This window comes from Argopecten irradians, chromosome 1 (genome assembly GCF_041381155.1).
Source record: "Argopecten irradians isolate NY chromosome 1, Ai_NY, whole genome shotgun sequence".
NCBI lineage: Eukaryota > Metazoa > Mollusca > Bivalvia > Pectinida > Pectinidae > Argopecten > Argopecten irradians.
In genome coordinates this window covers 28,651,060-28,675,709 of record NC_091134.1, presented here as the reverse complement: position 1 = coordinate 28,675,709, position 24,650 = coordinate 28,651,060, and the positions used below count along the sequence as shown (strand labels likewise).

The 24,650-nt window shown below is 34.4% G+C and overlaps 1 protein-coding gene across 1 annotated transcript in view; it reads left to right on the top strand.

The window, feature by feature from the left end:
- LOC138323097 (H(+)/Cl(-) exchange transporter 6-like) overlaps window positions 1-24,650 on the top strand; it is a 109,483-nt gene that overhangs the window by 14,333 nt on the left and 70,500 nt on the right. Inside the window, exons 3-14 of the mRNA XM_069267447.1 lie at window positions 3,854-3,922; window positions 4,114-4,179; window positions 4,926-4,992; window positions 10,628-10,734; window positions 11,344-11,470; window positions 11,737-11,804; window positions 12,100-12,161; window positions 13,846-13,892; window positions 14,269-14,354; window positions 22,084-22,197; window positions 22,865-23,034; window positions 24,303-24,396. Of these exons, the coding sequence (XP_069123548.1) occupies window positions 3,854-3,922; window positions 4,114-4,179; window positions 4,926-4,992; window positions 10,628-10,734; window positions 11,344-11,470; window positions 11,737-11,804; window positions 12,100-12,161; window positions 13,846-13,892; window positions 14,269-14,354; window positions 22,084-22,197; window positions 22,865-23,034; window positions 24,303-24,396 (1,077 nt within the window). The remainder of the gene's footprint in view (window positions 1-3,853; window positions 3,923-4,113; window positions 4,180-4,925; window positions 4,993-10,627; window positions 10,735-11,343; window positions 11,471-11,736; window positions 11,805-12,099; window positions 12,162-13,845; window positions 13,893-14,268; window positions 14,355-22,083; window positions 22,198-22,864; window positions 23,035-24,302; window positions 24,397-24,650) is intronic.

Genomic DNA, 24,650 nt, shown 5'->3' with positions numbered 1-24,650 from the left:
AATTTTATACAGGCAAAACTTTGATTTAATAAGCTAGGCTATATTTTGTGTTGTTGCTTCAAGTGTAATTATTCAAACATTTTTATCGTATGTAGACATTTATTGATCAAATCCAATTTTGGAAAAGTGCCATTTTGGGTACTGGAACCTGCTGAAACACAAAGCTAGATCGAGGATGCTTCAAAGCTCTCTAATAGTAAATATATGCATCGCTGACAAGTTAACAAATCATGAAATTAAAACTAAAGGCATCTATTGGTTAAACGTTAAGAAAAATATCTGGGTTCAAACATTCGCAAGGAAATTTTAAACAATTATGTTAAAAATGTGTTCCCATTTTGGTAGCATCACGTTAGGTATCGCTGTGTCAGTAATGCCACCGGCGGCGTCTTATCTTTCAAATCATCTTAAAATAAAAAAAAATCTCATCATACCTACCTGATTATAAGTACATAGATATATCAGGTCAATGGCAATGATGAAGGTATATGATGTACAATATGAGACAAAACCGAACAGCGATATCCGTCAGCAATGACTATAAGTTCCACTTACTTTCCGGGTCTAGAACTAAAATGCACACCCACATTTTAAATAATAACGCAGTATGAAAAGAATAATAATACACTTTATCAACACATTTTGAAAAAAAAAAAAAAATTCAAAGTGCGTTAAATCCAGTGCAGTTCAACCCACTTTGATTTTTTTTAAAGTGCGTTGAGTTTGCACCATATTTAACGCATTTTGAATTTTTTTTCAGAGCGTTATTTTTCCAAAGTAGGTCGTAACACTATCTATATGCATACAGTTGAAGAAATTATATGGATTACACTGTTAAGAATTGAATAAGCTCGTTATGTTTAATTTGTCTGCAATTCTGGTAGAATCATAGCACCAGAAATCCCCCAAGAAGGCAATTTAATGCTTATACTCCGTTTTCTGTTATTTTTAAGCCAACCTGTAATGTACACTGTTATCGCTATTATCAAATCAAATTCCCCGCTGCCCCCGTCAGTGGAGCCTCTTCTTGGGACGTCATAAGTACATCAGACGTCATAGGAACCCTCGACGTCTTTCGCGGTAAAATAATTAGTCCATGGAAATAAACATAAAATTATCAGTACACTTCTTACATTTTAATTACTATGATCCATCTTTAGGATATTCAATCTTTTAAAATCATAACTACAAATAGTGTTACAAATAATATAGAACAATTGAGATTTTTCAATCAGGAAGCATGCCAATCTCTCCCAGTGTGCATTGTGGTCCCAACGATTTCACTATAAACGGCCCAGCGAAATTTCAAGATTCTTGAAAAACGAATTGTAGATGCGTACTAAATTCTTAAATACGTATTGTATTAAACAAGCGTCAAGACGTAATATTCTGTTAATTATGATCTCATAAATTCCCTTTTTGTTTGGTAAGGTTAGATAGTGTCAGTCCCAAGCAAATGGAAATATTATTGGATGCTGTCACTTCCACTTTCGGACGTCGTTTCTGTGTGTACTTTAATGACTAAGGCTATCATAAGCCGTTATATACAATGCTTGTACATGTCGTAGGATATACTATGCATTTATGGCCCGATGGCAGTGTGATATGTAGGTTTATTTACCTTCAGATGCAATATTTCCTAACGTCACCGTGGTTGTAGATTGTTTATGATACCAAAGATTCGCGATTCGCTACTCGGGGGTAAATAATACGACGAGTACAATTGTCTTAACGCTTCGTCCGTCATTAGGTACATTCGGGAGGATATCATGAAATGTATATGTGTCAATGAAAAGAGTGTGTGGTATAGGAACATGTATGCACTGTTAATATCAAAAAATTATCCGAGATTAACCTTCACTTAATGATAATTATTTAGATTTATCTTTTAATGTAAATTATGTAATTACTTATAAGCGTCAACAGACTTTCGCAAATTATCTTTGATCACGGAATTCACGAACGTAAGTCGCACGCAAAATAAAGTTGGTTTACAGTAATTAAATCAATTGATATCTGATATCTGATATACATTGTAGTACTATTTTAATGATGTATAATGCTATCAATTGACATTAAATGGTATATAGTACTATTTCAATTGTTTATAGTGCTATCAATTGATATTTAATGGTGTATAGTTCCATTTTAATGGAATATAATGCTATAGGTTTATAATGCTATCAATTGAATTGGTATATAGTTCTATTTTAATGGTGTATAATGCTATCAATTGACATTTAATTGTATATTTTAGTACTATTTTAATGGTGTATAATGCTCTCAATTGACATTAAATGGTATATAGTTCTATTTTAATGGTATATTATGCTATCAATTGACATTTAATTGTATATTTTGTACTATTTTAGTGGTGTATAATGCTCTCAATTGACATTCAATGGTATATAGTTCTGTTTTAATGGTATATTATGCTATCAATTGACATTTTATTTTATATTATTAATATTTTAATGGTGTATAATGCTATTAATTGACATTTAATGGTATATCATAGTACTATTTTAAAAGTATATAATACTATCAATTGACATCTAATGGTATATGGTACTATTTCAATGGTAAATAATATTATCAATTCAAACTACAACAACTAAAATATTTAACTAGCATTAGGCGTTGAATTAATCTTAATTGTGTGTTCGAATCCTAGTCGAGTAATGCAGCAATACAAAATCTGATGTTAGTTGTGTAATGATTGTGTTTCATTGTATATAACATTAAAAATGATGACATAAAAAACAATAAATTTGACGTAGTCAAAAGAGGCCACCCTGCATCTTGCACCCTTCCTCTCAAAGAGGAATTCAGCTAGTTTCGGTACTTACAAAAATCGTTTCGGTACTTGCAGAGGTCGTTTCTGTTTTTTTAAATTAAAAAAAAGTTTAAGCCAAATATGAGTGTTTATATGGTGTGAAACAGGTATTTTTATCGCATATGTATTGAAAAATATTGAACATATATGTTTTTTTATCATATACATGTATATATATATTAAAGAATATTGAACATATATTTTTATTTTTTGAATGTGTATATTTTTGAATTTTGCAACGTTTGACTTGCCATAGTTTAAAAGTAGGTTTCGCCAATGAAATATTGAAACTTATCCTGTACATAGATATAATCTTCAGATCATTTGCAATGCATACAGGTGGATACAAAGTCACCAAATATACTAAACTTCTGGGTGAGGTGGTAACCTCTTAATGATAGACGAGAAAACTATAGACTAAAATGTTATATAAGATTAAGCAGGAAATGTGTGCAACATACATTTTCATTATCTCCTTTGTCCTATCCTCACTCATTGCACTCAAAACTACAATTTTAAAACACAAACACTATTCTTCCTATCCTTTCTCGAAAGTCTTTCTTTCATCAATCTTTCTTTCCAAAATCAATCAGAGACTGGAATAACCTGCCTGAATCACTTACAAACAGTTCAACACTAACATCCTTCTCCCGACCACTATCAAATCTATCAACTCCACAGGCAAAGTCTTTATTTGCATACTGGCACGGGAAATGCAAAACAAATCATTCCAGACTTAGAATTGGACTAAGTGCTCTACATAGACATTCTTACCATTTAACCATTAATAAATGATTTCTGCCCCACGTTTTCTGAAGACGATAGTCATTTCTTCTTATTCTGTCCAAAATATAATCAAATACGTCCAAACATGCTCCATGCTGTATGCCATGAAAACGATATTAGTAGCTACCATGCTATGTGAGCGATACAGGCCCTCTGGGCCTCCTGCTTTTAATTGGACTGTATTGTTTTTCGCATTCTTTGAGTGTAAAGTGTATTGATTATCTGTTACAGAGTCTTGACTACGATCGATGTTTTAACAGACCATATGAAGTATATGTTGATGAACTTAGTCAACGGCGAGTAAGTTATGAACTATTGTAACATTTTTATAAAAGAAATTGAAACATCCTTTGATAAATATGTAAAATTGTACAAACTTGTAAAATTTCTTGAAATATATAATATTGCGCAAGTTAAACTTAAAAACTGTCACCATATTATATATTTTATTCAATATATGTATCTGTACGAAGACTTCAATTTATTTTCAGTCAGCTACAAACCTCGCGATTACTAAATGGGTTGTTACATTCTTAGTGGGGTTTTTAACCGGAATGGTAAGTTGACGTGAATATGTATCAAATTGTTATGCATGTGGGTTAGGTAAGTTGACATCATTGTCTTTATATTCAAGCAAACGTTTGACGAACTTTTGGTATTAAACAGAACAAAAAAAAAAAAAAAAAAAAAAAACTAGGATCCAAACAGTCTATTCCCGTTTTAACCATTTTTTTTTATTTACTCGAAGGCTACACTTAAAATGTAAAATGGTTCGACTTTAAAATGTTCAATAATTTGATGGACCTACATGTACCATACTTTTAAAATATTCAAAACAATTTTATAGTGATATCCCGAAACAATTCATTCAACAACGCATGTTTCCCTATATTATATGTCCTTTGTACTTTTACTTTGTTTTCTTTGAATTTTCCTGATCTCTTTGATAGTTGAATTTGAACCACATTTTCTACGGAGATCAACAAAATAGCCTGCCCTTCATAAGCATGATAATTATTATGTAAATGACTTTTTGTGATCAATAAAATAAGAAAAGAAAAAAATGCAAAGAAAACAGTAAAACTACATAAAATACGTGATAAACATTGTATTCACTTTTGCCAGTATTTTAATAATGATAAGACGTGGCATATTTAATAAATTGAGAGATTGTGTAGCAATGATTCTTAGAGCGTTATTACTTCAATAAATTTAACATAAACATGAAACACATACACATGTATTTAATTCAGACCACGAATACATAAATACTATTTAAAAGTGTATTTCTTTCTTTTGACAGGTAGCACTTTTTATAGACTTTATTGTGAAGAAATTGACTAAGTTGAAATTTGATACCGTTGGAGATTGTATCCTTTGTTTCAATGTGACACTTTTGGTGTAGATATTTATAATGTTTTAGATATTGTTCCTATTTGATGTCAACCTGATGTTTTTTTCCTGAAAAAAATACATTTGTAAAGGGTTGCTTTCGGTCTCCAGATTGATTAATATACCGTATAACGGTCTTTTGTCAGAGGAAACCATATAGTAAACAGCTAAATATCGAGATGAAGGAAAGCATGTAGTTAACAGCTTAATATCGAGGTGAAGGAAAGCATGTAGTAAGCAGCTAAATATCGAGATGAAGGAAACCATGTAGTAAACAGCTTAATATTGAGGTGAAGGAAAGAATTTAGTAAACAGCTTAATATCGAGGTGAAGGAAAGTATGTAGTAAATAGCTTAATATCGAGCTGAAGGAAAGCATGTAGTAAACAGCTAAATATCGAGATGAAGGAAAGCATGTAGTAAACAGTTAAATATCGAGATGAAGGAAAGCATGTAGTAAACAGCTAAATATCGCGATGAAGGAAAGCATGTAGTAAACAGCTAAATATCGAGATGAAGGAAAGCATGTAGTAAACAGCTTAATATCGAGATGAAGGAAAGCATGTAGTAAACAGCTAAATATCGAGATGAAGGAAAGCATGTAGTAAACAGCTAAATATCGAGCTGAAGGAAAGCATGTAGTAAACAGCTAAATATCGAGCCGAAGGAAAGCATGTAGTAAACAGCTAAATATCGAGATGAAGGAAAGCATGTAGTAAACAGCTAAATATCGAGATGAAGGAAAGCATGTAGTAAACAGCTAAATATCGCAATGAAGGAAAGCATGTAGTAAACAGCTAAATATCGCAATGAAGGAAAGCATGTAGTAAACAGCTAAATATCGAGCTGAAGGAAAGCATGTAGTAAACAGCTAAATATCGAGATGAAGGAAAGCATGTAGTAAATAGCTAAATATCGAGCTGAAGGAAAGCATGTAGTAAACAGCTAAATATCGAGATGAAGGAAAGCATGTAGTAAACAGCTAAATATCGAGATGAAGGAAAGCATGTAGGTAACAGCTAAATATCGAAATGAAGGAAAGTATGTAGTAAACAGCTAAATATCGATATGAAGGAAAGCATGTAGTAAACAGCTTAATATCGAGCTGGAGGAAAGCATGTAGTAAACAGCTAAATATCGAGATGAAGGAAAGCATGTAGTAAATAGCTAAATATCGAGCTGAAGGAAAGCATGTAGTAAACAGCTAAATATCGAGATGAAGGAAAACATGTAGTAAACAGCTAAATATCGCAATGAAGGAAAGCATGTAGTAAACAGCTAAATATCGAGATGAAGGAAAGCATGTAGTAAACAGCTAAATATCGAGATGAAGGAAAGCATGTAGTAAACAGCTAAATATCGAGATGAAGGAAAGCATGTAGTAAACAGCTAAATATCGAGATGAAGGAAAGCATGTAGTAAACAGCTAAATATCGAGATGAAGGAAAGTATGTAGTAAACAGCTAAATATCGAGATGAAGGAAAGCATGTAGTAAACAGCTAAATATCGAGATGAAGGAAAGCATGTAGTAAACAGCTAAATATCGAGATGAAGGAAAGCATGTAGTAAACAGCTAAATATCGAGATGAAGGAAAGCATGTAGTAAACAGCTTAATATCGAGATGAAGGAAAGCATGTAGTAAACAGCTTAATATCGCGATGAAGGAAAGCATGTAGTAAACAGCTAAATATCGAGGTGATGGAAAACATGCAGTAAACAACTAAATATCGAGATGAAGGAAAGTATGTAGTAAACAGCTAAATATCGAGGTGAAGGAAAGCATGTAGTAAACAGCTAAATATCGAGATGAAGGAAAGCATGTAGTAAATAGCTAAATATCGAGCTGAAGGAAAGCATGTAGTAAACAGCTAAATATCGAGATGAAGGAAAGCATGTAGTAAACAGCTAAATATCGCAATGAAGGAAAGCATGTAGTAAACAGCTAAATATCGAGATGAAGGAAAGCATGTAGTAAACAGCTAAATATCGAGGTGAAGGAAAGCATGTAGTAAACAGCTAAATATCGCAATGAATGAAAGCATGTACAGCTAAATATCGAGGTGAAGGAAAGTATGTAGTAAACAGCTAAATATCGAGCTGAAGGAAAGCATGTAGTAAACAGCTTAATATCGAGATGAAGGAAAGCATGTAGTAAACAGCTAAATATCGCGATGAAGGAAAGCATGTAGTAAACAGCTAAATATCGAGATGAGAGGAAAGTATGTAGTAAACAGCTAAATATCGAGATGAAGGAAAACATGTAGTAAACAGCTTAATATCGAGATGAAGGAAAGTATGTAATATTAGTAAACAGCTAAATATCGAGATGAAGGAAAGCATGTAGTAAATAGCCTAAATATCGAGATGAAGGAAAGCATGTAGTAAACAGCTAAATATCGAGATGAAGGAAAGCATGTAGTAAACAGCTAAATATCGAGATGAAGGAAAGCATGTAGTAAACAGCTAAAAGCATGTAGTAAACAGCTAAATATCGAGATGAAGGAAAGCATGTAGTAAACAGCTAAATATCGAGATGAAGGAAAGCATGTAGTAAACAGCTAAATATCGAGATGAAGGAAAGCATGTAGTAAACAGCTAAATATCGAGATGAAGGAAAGCATGTAGTAAACAGCTAAATATCGAGATGAAGGAAAGCATGTAGTAAACAGCTAAATATCGAGATGAAGGAAAGCATGTAGTAAACAGCTAAATATCGAGATGAAGGAAAGCATGTAGTAAACAGCTAAATATCGCAATGAAGGAAAGCATGTAGTAAACAGCTAAATATCGCGATGAAGGAAAGCATGTAGTAAACAGCTAAATATCGAGATGAAGGAAAGCATGTAGTAAACAGCTAAATATCGAGATGAAGGAAAGCATGTAGTAAACAGCTAAATATCGCAATGAAGGAAAGCATGTAGTAAACAGCTAAATATCGAGATGAAGGAAAGCATGTAGTAAACAGCTAAATATCGAGATGAAGGAAAGCATGTAGTAAACAGTAAACAGCTATGAAGGAAAGCATGTAGTAAACAGCTTAATATCGAGATGAAGGAAAGCATGTAGTAAACAGCTAAATCGATCGAGGTGAGTGAAGGAAAGGATGTAGTAAACAGCTAAATATCGAGGTGAAGGAAAGCATGTAGTATACAGCTAAATATCGAACTGAAGGAAAACATGTAGTAAACAGCTAAATATCGAGATGAAGGAAAGCATGTATAAAAAACAGCTGAATATCGAGCTGAAGAAAAGCATGTAGGAAACAGCTAAATATATTAATAATCCGAAATAAAAGGACAAAATTAATTCAAAGTATTTCCAAAATAACCCTAACACAACGTGTTCGTCTACATGTTTGTTATCGAGTCAAAGTAAACCATATAGTAAACAGCTACATATCGAATCAAAGTAAACCATAAAGTAAACAGCTAAATATCGAGTCAAAGTAAACCATAAAGTAAATAGCTAAATATCGAGTCAATGTAAACCATATAGTAAACAGCTAAATATCGAAATGAAGGAAAGCGTGTTGTAAATAGCTAAATATCGAGATGAAGGAAAGCGTGTAGTTAACAGCTAAATGTCGAGATGAAGGAAAACATGTATAAAAAAACCAGCTGAATATCGAGCTGAAGAAAAGCATGTAGGAAACAGCTAAATATATTAATAATCCGAAATAAAAGGACAAAATTAATTCAAAGTATTTCCAAAATAACTCTAACACAACGTGTTCGTCTACATGTTTGTTATCGAGTCAAAGTAAACCATATAGTAAACAGCTACATATCGAATCAAAGTAAACCATAAAGTAAACAGCTACATATCGAGTCAATGTAAACCATATAGTAAACAGCTAAATATCGAGTCACAGTGGTTTTTTTTTGCCGAATCTACAGCCGAACTTTGGCTGTTTCCCCTAGCCAAAAAAATGCCTTATTTTCCCAATTTTGAAGTCAAATTTCCCAATAAAAACTGATCAAATTCAATGACATTTGTGTTGATGATTGGAACCAGATTTTCATTCCTAAAATGTGTAAATATAGACTAGTCTACATTACTTAAAACAAAACATTTGGGATCAGAAACAATTTTTATTTCACAAAATGAAAACAAAATCGAAATGAGCATAACTAGGTCGCTAGGTGACCTTCAGTTCAGAGACGTTTTACAGACATTCAAGCTAATAAAAAATAATAGTTAACTGCTTTTAAGTAATACAACAATGTTTCCAGAGTTAATATACATTATTAGTCGTCTAATTATTATTTTTTCGACATAAGCAAGGAGTTTTTCTTGTGTAAAAACGATCTCTGTTCAAGGTAGGAAGTAGCACTTGGAATCTAATAATGGAGCCGGAATCCGGTTTCCGGAATTCAGGAATTTAAAAAAAAAATGATAGAGAAACAAAAAAAAAGTTTTAAAAATACAAATAGTGTTTCAAATTAATTGTTTTATTTTTCTTCTAATAATAGAAGGAAAACATCTTGTGAAATAGAATTAGAAATGTTTATTAGATAATTCTAAAAAGTACAGTACGATAAGAAAAAATGGTATTTTTTTTTTTTGGGGGGGGGGGGGGGGGGGGGGCAAGTGGAATTTAATTTTGGGTAATTGCAAGTGAATTGATGGACTCTACTTACCCGGGGCAAGTGATTTTGAAATTTTTTACGCTTTTTCCCTATTTCTTCCAAATTCCGAGTTATTTTCCCAATTAAAAAGGCATGGGCTGTTGAAAATTGTAAGTGAAAAAAACCACTGCAGTCAAAGTTAACCATATAGTAAACAGCTAAATATCGAGTCAAAGTAAACCATATAGTAAACAGCTAAATATCGAGTCAAAGTAAACCATAAAGTAAACAGCTAAATATCGATTCAAAGTAAACCATATAGTAAACAGCTAAATATCGAGTCAAAGTAAACCCTAAAGTAAACAGCTAAATATCGATTCAAAGTAAACAATAAAGTAAACAGCTAAATATCGATATCGAGTCAAAGTAAACTCTATTGTAGTAAACAGCTAAATATCGAGTCAACGTAAACCATATAGTAATATATACAGCTATATAAATATCGAGCCAACTTCAAGAAACATCTATGAGGTAAGCAGGTAACAATCAATGATTGCCGTATTGGTTCAGATGTTCAGAGAATTCGTGGATATGGTATTCATGGAGTGTGATCATAGTGCCATCCACATATCTAAACCAAAGCAATGGTGGGTATTGAGCCGTGTCGAGGGCGTCTTTTCAAAATATTCTATATTTAAGTTGACAACTAATTTTAGCACTGGTGATGTCGTGGCTGCTCCTTGTTTTTGTTGGAAGAACTCACCGTTATAAACAATGTGCTGTTTAGGCATTGATCGTGTGACTCACAAATGGTGTTTACAATGAGCTCTGTCCTTCTGCCGAGTGTTGTATATTTCATCAGCTTTCAAGCAATAATGACAAGAGCCCTGGTAACAGTAATGATCGTGAAAAGAGCAGAAACACCACAGTAACTAGTTTATGTCTTGGTGACAACGGAACATGTGTAAATACAAAATCTCAAATTATTGGAAATAACATATTCCTGCAAAATATGCTAAATATATATTCCTGACCAGTGACTAGCTATTCTGCAGTGTTCTCATGACGGATGCCTCGTTATCTCCCTCTTATATCTGCTGCTATTCAATGTTGGGTTCGTGATCGTAGCGTCCAGTCTCGTCGTGTTGGAGGTAAGTATATCTATTAATATCCTGTAAACGTACATATTTCAGCACAGTTAGTGTTTAGCACAAAAGAGAAAATACTGTTACGATTTATTAGTGTGGATATAAATTAGCGCAATTCGGGATTTCAATTACCATTTACAAAAATTACCGGTGAACATAAATTAGCGCTTAAAATACAGAGCGAAAATTGCTAAAATAAAACTACCGCTAAAATAAAATGCTGCTTAAATGAAACTACTGCTAAAATAAAAATACCGCTAAAATAAAACTACTGCTAAAATAAAACTACTGCTAAAATAAAATTACCGCTAAAATAAGTACGTTTACAGTATATGTTTCGCGTTTGAAATAAAATAAATGTTTTTTTTATTTGATTTTCAAAAAAAATATAAACATTAATACGGAGTTAAAAGAGAAGAAAAGAGAAAGGTATAGATAATTTTCTTAATGAAATTAAGGATTTAAATGTCAGTTACGATAACAACGTTTAACAGACACCAGTTTAACGTCGTCTCAATCTAACTGTATGTTAAAATCGACAAGAATCGATATAAAACATATCATTATATATGTAAAGGTCTATAAATCATGCTATCTACTAATTGTTTAAAGCCGATCGCTGGAGGCTCAGGAATCCCAGAAATAAAGTGTTACCTGAATGGTGTTAAAGTACCTAGAGTAGGACGCCTTCTTACACTTGTCAGTAAGAGTGTAGGCGTTCTGTTCAGTGTGGCAGGAGGTACGTATATTTGACCTAGATTTTTGAAATCAGTCAATGTCATGCAAAGTTTTCTTCTTCAGTTTTCTTCTGGTCCTATAAAAAGGTCATCCGACTTGATATCAATTATGAACTCCATATTACTGTTACCGCATCGCTAAGCTACTCGTGTGGCAGTTAAGTTTCATGGCTGACATAACTATCATAATATTATATTTGTTATATACGGTACGTAATATATTATCGATTATATGAGAAAGTAAAACAGTTTTTAATTTTCCTTTGAGGATTGTTTGTCGGAAAGGAAGGGCCAATGATCCACAGTGGGGCTATCATAGGGGCTGGCGTACCTCAGGTAGGTATCTAGGCAGTATTTGTTTTACAGATGTGGAAAATATACTTATCTAGTTATTTTGTCTGCATGTCATAATATCCTGTGCATTATCGGCAGCTCATCAACTATGTAGCTTAAAAGTGTCGCATGTAGCTTAAAAGTGTCGCATATGTCACTTTTACATAACAATCACAAAATAGCAATATACACTGGAATATGTATTACGTGTAAAGTGAAAAACAAATTTTAATGTGTTTAATCTAAAAACTAAGGCAAGATTACGAATTTGCCCCCAGTAATTTCTTCCTTTTTTCAGTTTCAAAGCATAGCCTTCAAGAGAGTGAATCTGAAGAAGTATAGCTTCTTCCGAACAGACAGGTAAAATTCATATGGTAGACTGAAGAATGTGGTTGGAAAAAGATACCCTTTACTGAAGCCTTTAGTTCTTAACTTAAAATATATCTAAAAAATATACCTGCACACAATAGATGTAAACAAACATGTAGACGAACACGTTGTGTTAGTGTTATTTCGGACTGAAGAAGGCCCTATAGTGGCTGAATATATATTCCATAGAAATGATTTTGATTTTACTTTGAATTTATTTTGGCCTTTTATTTCGGATTATTAATATACTAGCTTTATACCGTTTTTCCTCATTATGATCTAAAAAATGATTGAACTTATTTAGCTAATGGCATTGTTTTCAAAAACACAACACACACATGATTTGTAAGTAACTAGTCTCTCATTAATACATTTCTGTAAACGTGCTGATTTAAGCGGTAGTTTTATTTTAGTGGTAGTTTTATTTTAGTGGTAGTTCTATTTTAGCGGTACTGTAGTTCTATTTCAGTGGTAGTTTATTTTAGCGTTTTATTTTAGTGGTAATTTAATTAAGCGGTAGTTTAATTTTAGCGGTACTTAAGTTTTATTTTAGTGGCTGTTTTTTAGTGGCATTTTTTTTAGTGTTTTTCAATGTTTTATTTTAGCAGTCTGTTTATTTTAGCGGTAGTTTTATTTCAGCGTTTTATTTTAGCGGTAGTTTTATTTTAACGGTATTATTATTTTAGCTGTATTATTATTTTTGCGGTAGTAATATTTTTAGCGGTAGTTTTATTTTAGCAGAAAGTTTATTTTAGTGGTAGTATTATATTAGCATTAGTTTTATTTTAGCGGTAGTTTTATTTTAGCAGTAGTTTGATTTAGCGTTTTCGTTTTCGACGCAGTAATTCATGCACAACACTTAATGTTGTAAACGGGTTATTGCTGATATTGAATCTGCAAAGGTCGATGGGAATCAGTTTTAAATGCGTTCTCAACAGTTTTTGCCATGGACTCTTTGTTGATTAAAAGTTACGATGATTAAGAAACAAGTATAAATCGCGCCAAGCTCCGGATGAATGCTTCATTTCGATACATTTTGATACAAAACAACAGACTCGTATTACTCGAAGACTTACGATGCAGAAGAATTCGAGTTTCACGGAAAATACATTAACAGCTTGAGCGTTTGAACTTTTTAAGTCAAAATCTTTGAAAAGATATATTTTTAATTTCCAGTGAGGAAATGTCTGTAAAAGTAAGGAAGATTTTGGCTTTTTATGTCGTTTGAGACGTCGGAGTGGTATACTTCAGTGTAAATCCTCCACATATTAAGAGTTGAACAACTTTCAACAAAACAGGACGTTTGACCAAGATTCAGTGTTGTACATTACCGTTTCAAAGTCACATTCACGAGGTATTACAAATATTCAGGATTTTAAGATTTCTAATGAATTAAATGATGGGGATGGCATAATTTCAGAATTTCATAAAATGCATACAGATCCGAAACAGAAACCTTGTTCTCTTAAAATAGACATCAAAATGTGTTTTTATTTAAAAATTACATAATAGTATACAATTTAATTTTATTCGTTAGTTTCAACAAGGTGAAGTTGGCATTAAGTTACGCAAAGTTTTTGACGTAACTTACGAACATGAAAACTCTGAATTAAGCAAAAGTTCTGATTTTTCATGAAATGGTACTCAGGACTATTCTTTGCCTCATATCTTACAGGGACAAGCGGGATTTCGTATCCGGTGGAGCCGCGGCGGGCGTAGCGGGTAAGTGTATGGTTTTAAATTGCATTTTATACATGTATTTCATTTGTATGACCGCTTTTGTACATTTAATCAATCAGGATAGTTTAAGTTTACAAAAAATTGTTTGCAGCTGTTTTGATTTGTGGAAGAAAATGCGTGTGTAGACCATCTGTAGAATTCGTCAGAATTTTATTTGGTTTCAATTGCTGCCACTGTGTATGGTAAAAAGCTATGCTTTCCTTGGCCAAATGATACCCTATTAAGGATTATAATTTTACCACTTCCTATTGTCAATATAAGTAGTTAAACTAACGCGTGCTTTCACCGAAAGAAAATAATGATAATAATGATATAAAAAACCTCAAAACAGAAACCATATTATTATTATTATTTAAAGCTGCTTTTGGTGCGCCAATTGGAGGAGTACTGTTCAGTTTGGAGGAAGGATGTTCATTCTGGAATCAAAGTCTGACCTGGAGAACAGTAAGTTTTGTCCTATAAAGTCTGACCTAATGATCATCAAACTTTTTGTTCAGGTCCGATCAAAATTTGTCATATTTAACTTACTTATCAGTATTTCGGCTAGATCTTTTCAACGCCACAAATATACATCAAGTGTTAGTCAGACGATACCAATATGACGTCGGTCGGTTCTTGATGACGTCGACAAATGAACAAGTGACACTAATGAAAAGTAGTTCTGTCAAAGCGTCAGCCAATTATTACGTGTGGTATAAACCAATTGTAATTTGATACCCTGAGAGTTGAATAACACTCACCTGTTGTGGTAGAACGAATACTGTAGTATTTATCGCATTGGCGACCAACTTTCACTTTCCGCAAACATATATATATATATTTATTTCTCAGATAGCATGCCAATGTTGGCCAAATATTGGCCAAATGCTAAATACTGTATAAGCATTAATGTATTTTAAGCTTAGAAAATATCTCTCTCATTAATCCCATGAAATCCCATGGCTCCTGAGTAAATACAACCCATTCCACAGCGGAATAGGTTATTTCAAAAAATTATAATACATTGATTCTATTGATCAATTGAAACTTTGCAATCTTAAACTCTTCGATATGCATAGATTTCTAATAAGACATGAAAAATATTGATTCCAAAGGAATTCCAGCCAATGTCACTAAGAGAATTATTTATAACACTACTTAAATTTAATTTGGATCCTCCACTTTCTATACAAGTCTTTACTATGTTATAACTAGTGGCAAACGGTTTTGTTTTTGCCTTTCTTTTCTTCCCTAAAACTCCCTCTATCTTCTTAATTGCAAAACCCAGGCTTAATGATGTTGTGAATTTTCAGCACACTTGTTGTGGCATCCGATGCCATTCTGTTTTCATTATCCTTTTAAAAAGCACTTCTTAGTATAACAAGCTTACATAGAGTGTTGCAGAGCAACACACGATCCCCTGCCATCAATAGTTTTCTAACTAAGGAAAATTATTATTGCTTAGTTATGCTCTCATTGTTTGAAGTTTGAACTACATTCCGTTGATGTTGTGTCCTACAAGTTATTATCCGGAAACTAAACTTTTTGAAACAATCTTTTTTAGTAACAGTGACCTTTGTAGTTGACCTTTTGAACCCAAATTAAATCCTAAGCTGTATTTTCTCATATGCGACCTTTTTGTGAAGTTTGATCAAAATACATTTACGTTTTCCTATATTACTACTGTATGAAATTTGAACACACTCCGTTGATGTGTTCTCAAGTAATTCAATCTATTTTTAGTAACAGCGACCTTTGTAGTTGACCTTTTGACCCCAAATTCTGTCATAGGCGACCATTGTGTGAAGTTTGATCAAAATCCGTTATCGTCTTGAAACTATTATTTTGTGAAACAATTTATTTTTAGTAGCAGTGACCTTTGTTGTAGACTTTTTGACTCCAAATTCATTCCCAAGCTCTATGTTATCTCCTATGTTACTTTTGTATGAAATTTAAACACATTCCGTTGATGTGTTCTCAAGTTATCGTTTGGAAACTGATATTTTGTGAAACAATCTATTTTTAATAACTGTGACTTATTGACCCCCTCCCCCTTGGTCCTGCAGGTAGGGCGTTAGAATTGTACCTGCTGCCCCTATTGATGGTTGTAAAAGGCGACTAAATTTAGGATCTTATCTTTTCTCTTCTTCCTAACTGACTTTATGCTTCATAATGCCTCCCTTGGCACCGCCTCACTTTTGGCTTTGCGTTGAGCATTCGCCCCTGTGAGGAAGGCTCTGGGTTCTGTCCCCTGGCCGAGACACACCAAAGTCTATAAAAGGGGTAGTTTCTGCTCCTGTTTAGCGCTCAGCATGCAGGGAGTTGGGCGATTGGTTCGCCCGTTGTCAGTATAATGTGACCGGGTGGAGTGTGTTGCTTGGTGTCTTCGGGGGGCATGATTCAGTGACATAGCACCATAAAAAGGGCAACAGTTCCATTATACAAGAAGACACAACATGAATATACCGCAGTCTCCCAAAACACGCACCTCGCACAACATACACGCAACACACCGTATACATGGGAGGCCGTCCTTACATGACCATAACTGTTAAAAGGACGTTAATTAATAAATAAAAAAAAAAAAAAAAAAAAAAACTTTTGACCCCATATTCTCCCATATGCGGCCATTGTGTGAAGTGTGATTAAAATCCGTTGATGTTTTCTCAAGTTATCGTCTGGAAACTAATACTTTATGAAACAATTTATTTTTAGTAACAATGAACTTTGTAGTTGACCTTTTTGACTCCCAATTTCTCTCATATGCGACCATTGTGTGAAGTTTGATCAAAGTGCGTTGATATTTACACAAGTTATCGTCTGGAAACTAATATTTTGTGAAACGATATATTTTTAGTATTAACAGAGATCTTTGTAGTTGACCTTTTGACCCCAAATTCAATCCCAAGCTGTATTTTCCCATATGCTACCATTGTATGAAGCTTGATCAAAATCCATCAGTTTGTTCTCAAGTTATTATCTGGAAACCAAATTCGGACATACAGACATACAGACAGACAGGCCGACGGACGGACGGACGGAAAAGACAGACAGACGGGAACAAACACTATAGTCCCCTCTGGTTTAGCCGGCTCGAGCCTAAAATGAATACATTATTGAAATGTATTAAAATCTTGTAAGGATATGCCAAAAAATACAGGTCTTAAATTCTACATTTCTATATTTATATCTGAACTTAATTTTCATTCTCTGCCAACATATAGCTAAGCTTTGCTTAAAAAATGCAACTAACTTATCGTACCGTATAAGTACTGTATTTTGATATCTAATAATTAATTACTTTGCATTATGATTAAGTTATTTTCTACCAATGTCTTACCTTAATTGGCATTATACAATGACCAATTTCATACTTACTTGTGACGACTGCACAGAATGAGGCTTGAAAAGGCCCATTTTGTGCCCTTTTCTTGCCAATTAAACAACTTTGCAAAATTGTTGTTCGAATCCGGCAAGTGCAGTTAGTGACACAGTCACCACCAACTGTTGGCAGGTTAGAAATATGTGACAATTACTTCCTGAAACATTAAATTATTGTAAACTAAAACTAATTTATTTATTAACTTATTAGTCATGACTCCCTTGTTGCTTCAATTGTTCTCTCCAATTTCTAAATACAATTTTGTGTAATATCTGTATCCAAGCAGCAAATTTGCACATACTCGAGGGATTTCCAGCACAATCAGATGATGCTATAGTTTTGTTATCTATAACCTTCTTACCAAGTGCCTAGAGGGAGACTAGTGGTCAGTGTTTAGGATGGACCGGAAGAGAAACAAGGAATGTGATTGTAGTTTCGTGTTACAGACGAATGTTGTGAAGGGAGTGTAATCTATTCTACACATCACAACCATTTCAGAATTAGATCATGTATTCAAAATTGTAATCCCAATAGCTTGTATATAATTATATAACTCTTCAGTTGTTTAGTTGATTGTCTAAATTAGGTTTGATCGTATGCAGCCTGATTACAGCAACATTAATTATATTTCTATAACAAAAGGAATATGCTGGACTGATGTATGATTGTAAATTTGCTCTTATTCTATAAAAAAAGTACTTCTTTATTACTATATCATATACTTATTATACCACTTATGCAATAATGCTATTATGTCTGTGGATGTTAATCTTCTACAGTGTATACCATATGGTTTGGATACACGTGGTAGCAGAGTTTGGTCCCTTATCATTGTTTACCACCCGGATGATACTGAGTAATTGACAAAATTATACATTTTGTTTTGAAACTTGCACGCTCTAAATCGTTCTTTCTGGAGAAAGTTACTGTGAGTCAAACCACAAATAATTGACACCTCGCTAATTTCCGCCATCACCATTACACAACGTGTATTGGTAACACATCATATACATATATGGTAGGCAAATAAATGCTTTTTAGAAATATTAACTATCCAGTTAAGAAACAAGCAAAGCATTTAGTTTGAACATGGAAATGGAAACTATAAACGCATGCCAAACAATTTGTACATCAGAAATGGACAGCAATGTTATATATAGACCAAATAAAGAAACGTACAACATTTTAACAGATCTAATATCATTATTACTGATCATTAAATAATATATTATAACAAAACTAACTAAACTTAAAATTTGGTGGTATTCTTAAAGTAATTATTCCTATATATCAGGAAACCTCAATTAATATGAATTTATATGTGCTGGTCAACTCCTGGTCAACTAGCTATAGAGTGTGGTCCAGCGACAAAAGAATGCGGATGCTTTTGGCGGGAATGGTCACGTGACTCATACCAGATGGGGATCAAGGATAGTGCCGGTCAGCGGAAATAAGACTCACTTTTAAATCCTTGTTCACGTAATGGTATAAGTATGACCAGAAGACTGAGTCAAAGATACAAATTGTTTTTATTCAATAATGAATCTCGCAAATACATACAGAGAAGACAGATAAAAAATAAAATAAAAAATAAAGAAAAACATTTTCATTTAGTTTTACTTATTTACGGTAGAAATCATAAATCAAATCACGATTATTTGATAAATTCTAGCAAATACGATTCTAGTACATAACATTATTGTTTCTTTTTGATTATTTTATTTCAGTTTTTTCTGTCACACATCGTCTTAAAACGCATTGGCCTAATGAAACTGTATTGGGAATTGGCCAATTTGCCAATGTTGGGATAACATTTTACAAATGTAAGTAGGCCAACCATTGGGCGTATAATGTCGGGCCAATAATGGGCCAACTTTATAATCCAAACCGTTGTTCGTACTACATCGGGCCAATATTGGGCCATTGATAGTATACCGACTGCCAGCGGTCACCCGACCGTACGACCATTACCCAACTTCGGGCCAATATTGGGACATTGATAGCACACCGACTGCCAGCGGTCACCCGACCGCACGACCATTACCAACATCTGGCCAATATTGGGACATTGATAGCACACCGACTGCCAGCGGTCACCCGACCGTTCGACCATTACCAATATCTGGCCAATATTGGGCCATTGATAGTACACCGACTGCCAGCGGTCACCCGACCGTACGACCATTACAAACATCGGGCCAATATTGGGTCATTGATAGTACACCGACTGCCAGCGGTCACCCGACCGTACGACCATTACCAACATCGGGCCAATATTGGGACATTGATTGTACACCGACTGCCAGCGGTCAACCGACCGTACGACCATTACCAACATCGGGCCAATATTGGGACATTGATAGCACACCGACTGCCAGCGGTCAACCGACCGTACGACCATTACCAACATCGGGCCAATATTGGGACATTGATAGCACACCGACTGCCAGCGGTCACCCGACCGTACGACTATTACCAATATCTGGCCAATATTGGGCCACTGATAGTTCATCGACTGATATGACCGACTACAAGCTGTCACCGACCGTACGACTATTACCAACATCGGGCAAATATTGGGCCACTGATAGTTCATCGACTGCCATGACCGACTACAAGCTGGCACCCGACCGTACGACCATTACCAATATCTGGCCAATATTGGGACATTGATAGTACACCGACTGCCAGCGGTTACCCGACCGTACGTACGACCATTACCAATATCTGGCCGATATTGGACCACTGATAGTTCATCGACTGCCATGACCGAATACAAGCTGTCACCCGACCGTACGACTATTACCAACATCGGGCCAATATTGGGCCACTGATATATAGAACACCGACTGCCAGCTGTCCCCGACCGTACGACTATTACCAACATCGGGCCAATATTGGGCCACTGATATATATAGTACACCGACTGCCAGCTGTCCCCGACCCTACGACTATTACCAACATCGGGCCAATATTGGGACATTGATAGCACACCGACTGCCAGCGGCCACCCGACCGCACGACCATTACCAATACCTGGCCAATATTGGCATGCTATCTGATGTATATGTAGATGACAACATACCATAGATAAGTATACATATTAAAATAGGAAAAATGCACAGACATAAACACTGCGGTTTCATTTAAGTGTATTTTGAGGCTCATTTTATGTACAAGCAGTTTATAACATAAAATAGCATCATAGCGTTGTAATTTATTTTTTATATCAATATAAATTTAGTTGTTATGACCACTTTTATGACATCCTTCATTATCGTATTACTGAGATACATGTATATATCGTATCTTTAACACAGTTTATCATTTACACTAGTCTAGTTGTTGTTTGGTCCGAAGGTTAGATTTAAATTGGTTTAATTATATGCGTATAATGCGTATATAATACATAAGCAATACCACCCATATGCGGACGAAAATATCACGAGTGTGCCTAGCACACGAGTGATATTTTCCATCCGCGCAACAAACGAGTGAGATCCGACTCATCAGATCAACACATATGTGTGGTATTGCATTTATCACATACCGGGTACCGTTATTATTGTGACTTTTTATAGAGTTTTGTAAGTTTTAGTCATGACCGCTTCGCTTTAGGTTTACTTGTCAGTATCGTAAACAAGTTTCCCGAGAGCGTATATTCTCTTTTTACTATTTGCCAATCACGCGACATTTTATTTAGTCTATATTGTGCAAATATAATCTGAGTATTTCAACATCAATAACACATTCATATGATGCTGGAAAACTATAGTTTTAGGATACACCAAAATTCCTTAAACTAATGTTTTATCATCTATAACATAAACCCTCCCAACATGGTCACTACGTCATAGCTCGTCAAAACGCGCCACAATTCATTCATAAAAAAGAAAACACAATGATGGAGATCACTCTGACAAAATCATGTGCCATAAATTCTATTGGATTTTACTGTGTTTCTTGTGTCCTATGAGAAGGAAGATGTGAACGTATATAAAAAGGACTACGAAACGTTTTATTTTAGTCGGTAGATGACCTCGTCATCGTGGCCGGGTCATGCTAGTTGTATTTTTCGTGATTAAATGTTCCTAGTCTAGACTAACTGTTAGGCCTAGTGCTCAGTTGAACGCATGGATAGGAACAGTTTAAAGAAATTGGATAAATTCGTTTCCTATCATCAGGTGAGTAGATAGATCTACTGTTTGTTTCTTAAATCGTATTGGTTAGGTTTCATATCTGTACTGTACTGCCGGCTAAACTTAGACGGCGAACCTGTTGACGAGCGAACCCAACGTTTACATTGATTGATCCAGAATTCACGGGAAATGCTCTCTTAAACTAGGTTGATAAACACATATACAACCTAATTCTAAAACAGTAGCATGGTATTTTATGAATGCATTTTAAATACAGGTGCTGTAATCTTGTTTTTTTATTTGATGCTGGATCGACTGCAGAGGCGATTTCCCTAAAATGCGTGTGTTGTGTGACTATTTGTATCACTATTGTAACATAGTAAAGGTATGTGATAAATAGATTTTTCTCAGTCATCACGTCCGGATATCGGGTCGTACGTCATTTCGCTTTTAAAACTTCACGTGGATGTGGCCGAGAATGTATATATACATCTTCTAATTCTGATATCCGAGCATCGTCACATAAATGAATGTTAGATTGGAATGTTTATTTTATGCATTTAGTTTTGTTTCCAACAGAGTAATGCAGGTTTCGTTAAACATTTTCTCGGTATACAGCTTTTTTTTGTTTATTTTTAATGTTTTATTTCCATATTTATCTCTTCATATGCAGTTCTTTTGTTCAATGGCGGCGACCTATTCCCTGAACTTTTTCCTGTCTGGGATTGATTCCAATAGCTGGGGCTACTTCTACCTCCCCGGACTCATCAATTTCGGAGTGTTTAAGGTAACCTATCACCTTTTCTTCTATCAAATCTTGATACAGGCCCCCTGTACCTCTTATTCCATTTTCATAGCAATCATTTACTATACGTGCATAATCATTACGTTACAACGCATCATTGTAATTCATCACTGAACAGAATTAACCCTACAATAAACATCCGAAAACAATAGTCTAATCTGTATTCATGAAAGAACAAAAATGACAAAAATATCATCTCTTCAAACTGATCAAAGTAAATGGATTTTTTATTGCGAAATATCAGTGGTACCATTACCATTTTCTTTTCCTTATATGTATAATTCAATTTCAGGATATAAACAAAAGTGATATCGGCTTCCATTTGTACAATGTATGAGACTGGACAATCAATTTGCAAACAGATTATTTGGCTTTTAGTCAGAGATACCTTAGGCGATGCTTGACTATAGGTACAGCGAGCGTTTGAGAAAGACTGACTTCCACTACCTTATAAATCAGAGCGCAGCTGGAGATAGTTCCTGACTCTTTAGTAATTTTAAAACTAAATTCTTATACTCAATACTATTCAATGTTGAGGAAAGATGATGGATATATTTAAGATAGAGCTAATGTTGAAAGTTCGATATTCATTCTGTCTTCATTCAGTTAGTACAGGAACAAAATGTATTTTTTCCATTTTATTTCATAGTGCACAAACGAGAGTGGTATCGGCTGTCGACTGTGGAATATAGCAGATCTCGCTATCTTTACTGTGATGGGATTCTTTGGCGGTCTACTGGGAGCTTTGTTTAATCATATTAACAAGGTAATCACCAAACATCGAATGAAGCACGTCAACAAGAAGCACAAATTAATAAGGTATGTATTCAGTTATCATGTGTTCTCACATAGAAGTCATTTGTATTGAAGCATTATGTTCTAAATCTCACGATTTGCGACAACTGCTAGATTACATTGCCAGCGACGCTTTTCTGCATAATTTTCATTAAAGGACACAGAGTGTCACCTCCATCGGCTAGGACATCGGCAATTAAACTAATTTAAAAAAATCCTTTAATTACAAGAGAATGTATTAAACAACATTGTATTAATTTAAATATGTCAGGATATTTAAAACGCAGTATAGGATTTTGACGGAGCTTCTGATTTGTCTCTTTACGCACTCTGGTTTGGTTTCACAGTGTTAAAGTGACACAGAAATATAGAACTAGTGTCATTTTCCTTAGACTTACCAGAGAAGGAACCCCCTACGTAAGGAAACCAAGTTTTCGGGGTAGTTGTATTAACACAAGGAATGAACGAATGAATCGAACAATAGGGAAAAGTTAACACTAAAATGAACATTGCTTGGGCGAGGGTTGTTTTTGAGCGTTGGCGTCAAAATAAAAATGTAGCCGCCCATGATGAAATCTTCTTTCTTTTTTGTCGTTATTATTGACGCCGTTAATTTTCACTATTATGTTAATAGATTTCTGTATTGGGGCAATATTTACTCGAGTCTACTTGTTGGAATGTATGATTGTGGAGAGTGTAGTCTGGAATGGTCTGAGCAAATTTTCAGTAGCCAGTTTCCCATTGTGCTACTTTATCTAAATCATGTTTTAGTTGTCTTTTCTGTTAATTGCCTTGTAAATGGTGCTGATGTCCAATAACCTTCAGATTGAGGAAGTTAGTTAACACATTTGGTGTACAATAAGAATAAAAAGAATCAAGAGAGAAACAAAAAGGTTATTGGACGACTAAGCTCCGTTGTCTGACTGAGTATCGGGATTATTGCACAGACGAGGAGTCGTCAGCTGACCAATGCCGAAGGATTAAATTATAAATTATATGTTAAAGGATAACATTTAAATGGTATTCTGTCTTTGTATATTACAGAGTTATCTCCCTTGCGGGTAGGTATAATATTGTGAGTACGAATTACATGTACGTTGCCCTCCACAACAATATGATGTTGTATCTATTAGACCATGACGTAATGTTAATCAGTACTTACACGCAATGGTAGATACATATGTAATGGACAAATACAAAATATATCGTCGACGTAGTTAACGGGAGGTGTCCGGAAGAATTCTTGTCAAATGTAATCACCTCAACACAATCAAAAATACTTATTTAAATAGGATAATGGAAGCTGCTCTAGTCGCGGCTATGACAACATCAGTGTCTTTTGGAGCTTCAATAGCACTTGGGGAGTGCTCTGAGATTCCACAAAATGTAAGTATAAGTTTTATAATGAGACATTGATTTAAAGTTTTTAACATAAGGAATCATTTATTAATGTACAATTTTATATCGACCTAGACACGATTCTATAATATAAATAACATTTTGTTGCCGATTTTCAATATCTGTGTAGATACCACCAATCTGTTCATGGTATCGTTTACTGAGTACTATGGCAACAGAGGTAACAGCAAAGCTATAGGCAGGGGATTTTAATCTGATTACACCACGAAGTTATATAAAAT